This window comes from Artemia franciscana, chromosome 17, assembly GCF_032884065.1.
Source record: "Artemia franciscana chromosome 17, ASM3288406v1, whole genome shotgun sequence".
Taxonomy (NCBI): Eukaryota; Metazoa; Arthropoda; class Branchiopoda; order Anostraca; family Artemiidae; genus Artemia; species Artemia franciscana.
In genome coordinates, this window is record NC_088879.1 from 8,526,901 (window position 1) to 8,537,307 (window position 10,407).

At 32.9% G+C, this 10,407-nt stretch overlaps 1 protein-coding gene across 1 annotated transcript in view; it reads left to right on the top strand.

Moving 5' to 3' along the window:
- Nucleotides 1-9,300, top strand: part of LOC136037784 (N-alpha-acetyltransferase 35, NatC auxiliary subunit-like) — a 68,323-nt gene extending 59,023 nt beyond the window's left edge. Inside the window, exons 11-12 of the mRNA XM_065720617.1 lie at nt 2,903-3,172; nt 9,056-9,300. Coding sequence (XP_065576689.1) covers nt 2,903-3,172; nt 9,056-9,196 — 411 coding nt within the window. The 3' untranslated portion in view covers nt 9,197-9,300. The remainder of the gene's footprint in view (nt 1-2,902; nt 3,173-9,055) is intronic.
- Nucleotides 9,301-10,407: the final 1,107 nt, after the last annotated feature.

The window sequence follows — 10,407 nt, forward strand, 5'->3', positions numbered from 1 at the left end:
ACTTCATATTTAGAAGGACCTCGTGACGCAGATCTCTTATTTTAAATCTCAACCGGATCCAGCGTAATTGGGGGGGGGGGGTGGCAGTTGAGGGGAACCGGAAATCTTAGAAAATACTCAAAGCGGTGAGATCAGAATGAAACTGGATGGGAAGAACAAAAACCTGTCTAAGACACGTGACTGACATAATCGGACCGGATCTGCTGTCTTTGGTGGAGTTCGGGGGGGGGGGGGGTAATTTTGAAAATTAAGGTATTTGTAACTTACGAAAGGTGACCAGATCTTAATTAAATTTGATATTTAGAAGGGTCTTGCGCTGTAAAGCTCTAATTTTAAATTCCGACCAGATCCTGTGACATTGTGGGGAGTTGGAGGGAGAAACAGGAATTCTTGGAAAACGTGAAAATTGGGGTATTTTTATTTTACTAATAGGTGATAGGATCTTGATGAAATTTGATATTTAGAAGGAATTCATGTCTCAGAGCTCATATTTCAAATCCCGACCAGATCTTTTGACATTGGGGGGAGTTGGAGGGGGAAATCTTGGTAAACGCTTGGAGTGGAGGAATCGGGATGAAGCTTGGTGGATAGGATAAGCAAATGTCCTTGATACGTGATATACGGAATCGTACTGGATTCGCTCTCTTTGGGGGAGTTGGGGGAGGGGTTCAGTGATTTGGCGAGTTTGGTGCTTCTGGACCTGCTAGGACGATGAAAATTGGTAGGCGTGTCAGGGAGCTGCACAAATTGACTGGATAAAGTCATTTTCCCAGATTCGACCATCTGGGGGGCCAAAGGGAGAGGAAAAATTAGAAAAAACTAGGTATTTATAACATACGAGTGGGTGATCGGATCTTAATGAATTTTGATATTTAGAAGGACATTTTAAATCCTTATTTTAAATCCTGACCGGCATTAAGCCTCTTATTTTCCTTTTAAATCAATCTATTGATTCATAGAATTTTGCTAGAGCTCATACCATATGATCTCTTGGCTCTTAGCTCTTCTTGCCTCGTCACAAGTGCCATATGAGCTCTTAACTCTTGTTGTCCTTGCTTTTGTTTATTTAACTACTTCATTTATTTGTCTTCTCCAATACCTTTTTTTTAATCCAACAGTTGGTATAAATTCTTTATTTTTTAAATCTCTTATTCAAATAACTCAAAAACACTTTTATCTTTATGCTTCATCGGAAAACGTTTTCCTTAATTGCTTGAATCAGGTAATAGGTATTAATAAAAACTCATCTTTATGCATTCAGGTATTCACCCTGGACAGACAAGGTACAGGTCTACTGACCATGATCACGATCGGTCACGCTTAAAGTTAGGACCAACATGAAGTTTGAGCTAAAAACAGCCGAATTTACTTAATACGAGTTATTTCAGTTAGCTTTTGAACCAGGGATTATTTGTAGATAAAGTCTTGCTCTGGGTATTTTTCACGCTTACTTAAATTGGAGGATTTTACTCAATAAAAATGAATTCTTCAATACAGGATCTGTAGAATACTTACTAGAATTTGAAGCTCATGGAATCTAAATCAGTATGCTGCTTGATGATTTAACCAAACTAAGATGTTAAAATTAAGCAACAGTCCTAGATTCATCATTCTAAATAAGTTCATCCAAATGCCTGGAATGTCTAATCTTGCACCCCAGAAAAAGTTTTGGGTTGCGTGACGAAAGACATCGATACTTTACATAAAATGCGTCTCATTATAGACAATTTTAACTTTAAAACGAACTTGGGTTCATTTGAAGGTCCAGAGCCTTTATTCTACTTGGTAAAAAATGCCCTAATTTTGCAAGGCCAGAGTTTTCTCTTCTTCGGTTTTGAGATTTCCAAACATCCAATATATATTAATATATATTGTTTAAATGTGTTAAAATATTGTTTTGTGTTAAAATATTGTTTTTATTCTGATTGTCATATATTTATTGATCTTTTTTCTTCTATTTTCATTTTTATACACGTTAAATGCTAAAATAATTTCAGTGCTAGGAACACCCTATGCACTTGAAAGAACTTGTCCTCCTACGTGTTTGTTTACAGTCTTCCTTTGTTTCTCAATAAACGAAAATTTCGGCTTTGAAGATTGAATTTTGGTTTGTCTAGCACCGAGGACACCTTCCCCCTGTACGCCCCTTAGATAGATAGATGCGTTTCACTTCTGAAAAACAAATGGAAAAAAAAAAAAACGAACATAATATAAGACATAAAAGCTGTTGCAAACAGACATGAAGAAAAATTCAATGTTTCAAAATTCAGTATAACAATAGTTTTAATGTCATTCACTTATTTGTATTTATAGATGGGATTACTTTGCTATAGATACTATCTATATAAAATATGATGATTTAGACATTAGACAAGATATTTTAGCTTATCCTGCTACGTATTGGTTTACAGTCTTCCTTTTTTCCAAAAAACGGAAAGATTAGCCTACTTTCTAAAATAGTTAAAAGGCTATGCCAGAACTCCCCTTTCTGTTAATTGGTGTCCCTGAAGACTTAGTAATCTCCGAACATAATGGGTTTTTCCCCTTGACCCTTAGAAATTATATTAATTTTTAAAGAAGGGGAGAAAATCCTACCTGACTATGGGACCAATACACAAAAAATAAGTTAAATTGGAGGAGTGGTGGGTAAGTTTTTTTAGTGAACTCCCAAAAAAAGGTATTCATAATCTGGGGGGAGGTTTTTTTCCATTTTATTTTTAAGGAGCATAAAAAAGAAAAGCATTTTCAACATTTAAGGGCGCCAATTGCCCAACCCACCCCAGATTAGCACTGCTACTATCTGATAAGGTTGTATTTGGATAAATACTCCTTGAGGGTAATGTGAAGATTTTGCAGGAAATCCACTGTTTTTATTTTCAATATGCAAAACTATTTTTTTCAGTCTGTGATGTGTTTTCTAACGGATGGAAAGATTAGTCTGCCGTTAAGTCATTTTGATCGGGAAAAGGTCCGATATGAGCACAGATTTGTTCCGTTTGCTTGTATTTCAACTCCACCCCCAGTTCCATATGCTCAATTCTATGAAGTGGCTTATAGGAGTATGGCAGATATACCCGGTCAATCTCATTCACCCATTCTTGCACTCTCAGCCTGTAAACATTTCAGTCAAGCGAAAACTGTTTTAGAAGCTGTTCAGAATCCTGATGATGAGGTAGGATTCAACAATTCACTTGAATATGAACTTTATAATTATTTTTGTGAACAAGAATTGAATCTTTAAATGTATTTAAATACCTAGTATGATTTAGCGAGGAATAAAATTATTCTAGTGATTAACTTGAAATATATACTGAATAAATAGCTTTTAATCACAAGAAATAAATCGATAAACATCTTTTAAATTCTTAGCCCTTTTCTTCCTACAAAAAATAATGTTACTTTTAACGAGGAATAAAATAATTGTTGCGATTAACTGGAAATATGTACTAGATTAATGTCACTTGCAATAAATCTATGAATGTCTTTAAATATCTAATCTTTTTCTTCTAATCAGAAATAACATTATTTTAACAATTAGCTAAAAATATGTACTAGATAAATAATACCTTTTAATATCACTAGAAAATAATCCGGAACGTCTTTTAAATGCTTAATCTCTTGATTCAAACGACAAATAAAGCTACTCTATAAGGATTATAGTTATCTCATAAGTTATCTATAAGCTACTTATCTATAAGCTACTATATAGTTATCTATAAGCTACTCCTAAATTTATAGTTATCTCATTCAATTAGTTGCTTCACTTTAAAACTTCATTTGTTGCAATTGTAAGTAAGAATTTAGTCTAAAACCTACTGTGTCATTTTCGCTTTACTGAAAACTATATGGGTCTTGAACAATCTTTGAAAGTATAAACAAAATCAAATTGAATATTTGATCCATCAGTTCAAGTTTTTATAACATTGTAATTTTAATTTCATTTTCAATGCTATAAGAACTGGAAAAGGAAATATTTGTACTATAATTCGTTTTCAGTAAAGCGCTAATGACGCAGTGGGTTTTAGACTTTTACAGTGAGTGAAGGAGGCAATACCCAAACTCTTGTTTGTAGTGATTTTTGTATTGTTTCAAGCTTAATTTGCATATTCAATTTAAATTTCACTCATTTTAAGATTATTTTATTCATTTATGTTAGTATCTATTGTATGTTTGTTTGCAATGTTTGCTTATTTAATTTTTGTTTGTTTTGTGTTTCATTTGTAATTCAAAACAAAATTTTTTGTTTTAAGCTTGATTTGCATATTCAGTTTAAGCATTATTCGCTTTAGGATTTACTTTTTCATTTATGTTATTACTCGTTTTATGTTGTTTTGCTATGATTGTTAATTTAATTTATCTTCGTTTCGGGTTTCATTTATTTTTTAATAGTAATTTCTGGCCGTTTTGGGTTTGAATTTTAACTGGTATTTGTATCTGCTGGTCTTAAGTTTAAAATGGCCTTTACTTTTCTTTGAAAACCGTCTTTTTCGGATATTTAATTACTTTTTGTTCGTTTTTGACTGCAAAAAGTTTCAAGTTTTTATAAATTCCTTATTTCAAAATCATTTTTTTTTTTTTTACATCAAATGTTCATCAAAGTATTAAAACTAGTAAAAATAACAAAGTAAAAAAAAAGCATCAAAGTAAACAAGGTATCAAAGTAACAATAAGCAACTTGCATAACTTACAACCCTTGCACCATAAATCACTAAATCCAAGTATTAAAGTAAACAAAGTTTTATTGCAAAAAGTTCAGAGTTTTCGAAAATTCCTTATTTAAAATCAAATTTGTTTTCAACATCAAACTTTCATCAAAACTAGTATCAAAGTAACAGTATCAAAGTAAAAAATAACAAAGTAAAGAAAGAATCAAAGTAACAATATCAAAGTAAAAAATAACAAAGTAAAGAAAGAATCAAAGTAACAATATCAAAGTAAAAAATAACAAAGTAAAGAAAGAATCAAAGTAACAATATCAAAGTAAAAAATAACAAAGTAAAGAAAGAATCAAAGTAATAATATCAAAGTAAAAAATAACAAAGTAAAGAAAGAATCAAAGTAACAATATCAAAGTAAAAAATAACAAAGTAAAGAAAGAATCAAAGTAACAATAAGCAATTTGCATAACTTACAGCCCTTGCACCGTAAATCACTAAATCCAAGTATTAAAGTAAACAAAGTTTTTTATTGCAAAAAGTTCAGAGTTTTTGAAAATTCCTTATTTAAAAATCAAATTTGTTTTCAACATCAAACTTTCATCAAAACTAGTATCAAAGTAACAATATCAAAGTAAAAAATAACAAAGTAAAGAAAGAATCAAAGTAACAATATCAAAGTAAAAAAATAACAAAGTAAAGAAGGAATCAAAGTAAAGAAAGAATCAAAGTAACAATATCAAAGTAAAAAATAACAAAGTAAAGAAAGAATCAAAGTAACAATATCAAAGTAAAAAATAACAAAGTAAAGAAAGAATCAAAGTAACAATATCAAAGTAAAAAATAACAAAGTAAAGAAAGAATCAAAGTAACAATATCAAAGTAAAAATAACAAAGTAAAGAAAGAATCAAAGTAACAATATCAAAGTAAAAAATAACAAAGTAAAGAAAGAATCAAAGTAACAATATCAAAGTAAAAAATAACAAAGTAAAGAAAGAATCAAAGTAACAATAAGCAATTTGCATAACTGACAGCCCTTGCATCGTAAATCGAAGTTACCACGCAAATCACTAAATCGAAGTATTGAAGTAAACAAAGTGTCATAGTAACAATAATTAAGTTACGTAACTCAGTCATTTTTTCTGGGCTGGGGCGGGGGGTTTCAACCCGGGAAGCATAGTTATTTGACCTTTGAACTTTTTGAACAAAATGGCAATCTCAAGATTTTGACCGGATGTCCTTTGAAAAAGTCATTCATGGGCTAAATGCCCGTTGATCACTTCTAACTCTTAAAAAAGAACTAGAAATTTCAATTTCTGATCAAATAAGCCCCCTCCAAAGTTAATACGACCTACAAAGTCACAATCCGTGAAGGATTTCTCATTACCTAAATTATAGTAATTTGAGTTCTGGACTATTTTGAACAAAATGGCTATTTCTGATAACATGCATTTCGGGGAAAATGGCACAAGAGGCGGGGGGGGGGTCTTCTTGCTTATTGATCACTTTCGATTCTTAAAATGGGCTTAATAATTTTTGATTTCCGGTCGAATGGACTTCCTTCAAAGTTTGTACAACCATGCTTTCCATAGAAGCTTTATATGTTCACGATGGGCTGCTATTACACCTTTCAGCCCTTTTCCCAGGGATGCGGGGATTCAAACCTTGAACAGTAGCTGTTTGACATTTAGACGATTTTAAACAAAATAGCTAACTCAAAGATTTTATCAGAAGCATTTAGAAAGAATGGTATGGGGGGGGGGGGTTGCTTGCCGTCCGATTATTCTTGGTTTATAAAAACGGAGCTAAAACTTTCGATTTAAATCAAGTGAGGTTTTTCCAAAGTCTATACGATTACCCCTTTGGTAAAAACTTTATATATGAACAATGCATAACTTAAAAGTCCCCCTTGCCGAGGGGGAGGTGGGAGGTTTTTCAGCCCTCAAGCATAATTATTTTAATTGATTTGATTGGCTTCATTTGGGTAAAGGAGGGCGTTTCGACTTTTAAAAAGGGCACTAGAAGTTATTATTTCCAATGTATTGAGCCCTTCCGAAGTTTATAAAACCAGCCCTTGCATATGACGTACCTCTGATGGGAAAATAATAAAAAGATATTGAAGCTATATAAGATTTATTCATTCATTTATGCTTGCATCCGTTATCTTTGTATATGTAAGATGGATTGCCCTTGTATCTCTTTTGACTCTTAAAAGTGAACTAGAACTTTTAATTTCCAATAAAATGAGTCCTCTCTGAATTTCATACGAGGATCCCTTCCATAACAACCTTATATGCCCCCAGGGCATAACTTATAACACCCACCTCTGGGCCCTGGGTGGTTGTGTCGGCAATAGAGTTTTGTTATCTGACCTTTGAACTATTTTTAACAAAATACATATCTCAAAATTTTTTTTTAATGAATTCGGGGAAAATTGTGCGGGAGCGGGGGGGGGCTATTTGCCCTCCGATCACTTTTGCCTCTTAGAAAGGGAACTAGACAATTCAGTTTTCAATTCAGTGGAACCTCTATGAAGTCCATACGGGCATCCCTTTCATAGGAACCGTATATGGCCCTAGTTATGTTAGGGCAACATAACTTACGACGCCTGTCCACGGGCCCTGGGCAGTTGTCTCAACTTCGGATATTTTTTATCTGATGTATTCGTTTAAAAAAGGACATGAGGGGGCTAGTTGCCCTCCGATCCCTTTTGCCTCTGAACAACTGGACTAGAATTTTTAGTTTTAATCATATAAGCCCTCTTTGAAGTTTTTACGAGCATCACTTCTATAAGAACTTTATTTACCCCCAGGGCATAACTTCCAAGGCCTGTCCCCGGGCCCTGTGAGGCTTTCACGACTGTTGTTGTTTTATGATCTATGAACTATTTCTAACTGTTTGGCTACCTCAAAATTTTTATCGGATGTATTTATTGAAAAAAGGGCGTGGAAATGTAGCTACCCTCTCATCACTTTTTACTCTTAAAAACTGAACTAGTATTTTCAATTTCCATTCAAATGAGCCCTTTCTAAATTTAATACGAGCATCCCTTCCATAAGAACTTTGTTTGCCCCCAGAATATGGCTTACAATGCTGGCCCCTTGGCCCTGGGTGGTTGTGTCGACATCGGAGTTTTGTTATCTGACCTTTGAACTATTTTTAACAAAGTGACTATCTCAAAATTTTTATCTGATGCATTTGGAGAAAAAAAGGCGTCGTTGGGCTAGTTGCCATCCAATCTCTTTTGACTCTGAAAAAGTGAGCTAGAAATTTTTATTACTTCAATTTTGAACTCCAATGTTAAAATTGCAATATCTTGTATATTGCAGCTAAGATTTTTTTTGTGACGAGACAAAAAATGTATACCAATATTAGGCAATAAATTAGAATGTGAATGGTACACTGTCTAATGCTAGTTCTAAATTAGAATGCCATTTCAGGTAGTTACTTCTTCTCATAATTATTTTTTCGTCCTTAATGTAAAGGGGGAGGGCAAACAAAAATTAGTATTTCACGGGAATTTAGGATGATAATTGCAACCCCTCTCCCCCTCCCCATTTGTACTACTATTATCTGACATGTTTGGATTTGAGCAAATACTGCTTGAGGGCTGTGTGAAGATTCCTAAGATAACCTATCGTTTACTGTTTGGATGATTTGTTCATTTGAAGTTATAATGAAGCCGTATTGGGGTTAAAGAGATCTCGAAGTCGATGTAATCGAAATCGATCGAAGTAACAAAGAAAGTAAGATTTCAAAAATATATTTCATAATATCCAAGAAATGCCCATATGTTTATCCTTATAGACTTTATTTATTGGCTAAATATGCTAGACGATTGGTCTTCTTCAATCGATATATTATAAAATGCGAATTGAGAATATATATATATATATATATATATATATATATATATATATATATATATATATATATATATATATATATATATATATATATATATATATATATATATATATATATATATATATATCCCACTTTATTATTTTTACCCTTGTTGCACGGTAGATTATGCATCCCTTTAATTGAAGTTATAACAAGGAAAATCAGTTGAACCAAAAAAAAAAAAGAGATAAAAGTAAGATATCATAAATACACCATTCTCAAAAACACGCATATTTTATCCTTTCTCGCTTAATTGATTGACGAAATGCAGAAAAGTGAACTTTTCAGTAAATTGCCAATGAACACTTGATTCAGAGGCTATATTTTTTCACTTAGCAAATCGCCAAGATACAGACAAATGAACTTAACCAATCGATTTTATAGTGAAAATCTTACTCAGAAGATGCACGCAGCTCAATATAACATTCCCTTTATATTAACCATTTGTCTTTGTATTTCAATGCTTTTCTTATTCTGTTTTATTGTTTTTTAGGTGGCTTCATTACTGCGAGTATGCAAAGTCAATTATGTTGTCATGAAGCTTGTGTCTGGTGGCCATAAACAAAGCTGTAAATTTCCCCCTGAGTTTGACTTTTCTGTCCATCCTCATTTTCCAACAATCAAACTAGTCTGATTTTACATTGTTATGAATTCTGCTTGTATTATATGGTCAGTCTTTCCTAGAATCGAATGAGTTTTTTTTTTTCTTTTTTTAATAAATTATTTTTTCGCATTTCACACAGAGTTCTTATAGAATCGCAAAGAGAATATTTTGGAACCGTAGTCGTATAGTTCCTATCCAGTTTATTCCTTGCCATCCTCTCTCTCTCTCTCGCTCTCTCGCTCTCTCTCTCTCTCGCTCTCTCTCTCTCTCTCTCTCTCTCTTCTCTCTCTCTCTCTCTCTCTCTCTCTCTCTCTCTCTCTCTCTCTCTCTCTCTCTCTCTCTCTCTCTCTCTTCCTCTCTTTATTGGCATTCATTAGAATCATGCTAAAACCCCATTATAACTTTATGTTGGTGAAGAAGTGGTGGGGACTCCCTATGCAATTGATTGAAAGAGAAAAATTGCAGTATTTCAATTGCCGGTTCGGCAGCCTATATCACTAAGTGCTAAGAATTTAAGTATCTTGCAGTAAATATATGCAATTGTAGTGTTTGCTGTTGCAAAATCAGGGGCTTTTCACAAAACAGCAATTTTGTTTAGAAAGTACATCATAAAACAGAATAGTAAAAATGAAAAGAGCATTTTTACGTGAAAGAAAGAAGATAGATCGACGTGAGAATATTAAAATTCACAAATAATAAAATTTAAAAGCCACGCAAACAGCATAGAACTTATGGTAGAAGCAGTGACTTCTGGGGACGAATTAATATTATTTTGAAAATGATTTTTCACAATCAAGTTTTGCAAAACTTGCAGTTCTCATAAAAATAATTAATACAATAGAAAACAGAAATGCATAAATTTCAGTAAATTTTCTTAGCTCTAACGACAGCTTCATCTTCACTTTTGAGAGGATTGAATTTAGTTGATAAAGTAATTGCATAGAAAAAGCATTCTACTATTATTCTTTGTTTTTTAAGGACATTTCTATTATGAAACGATGGTGTTTCATGTGTTATCGCCCCGCTGAAATTGAGATTTTGTTTAAATACTTTTTTAGTTTAAAACCAAAGGAGGAAATCTTGGGAAACTTGGTGTCCAAGGAGGAAGTGAAAGAAAACGGACGATGAGACGAATATTTCGCCCATATCAAAATAAGCCACATTCAGCTTTGAAACGTAAAATCCATATCGATTAAACCCCTATCGTAACTTGATATGAGTCAGTCACCACAGATGCTTGC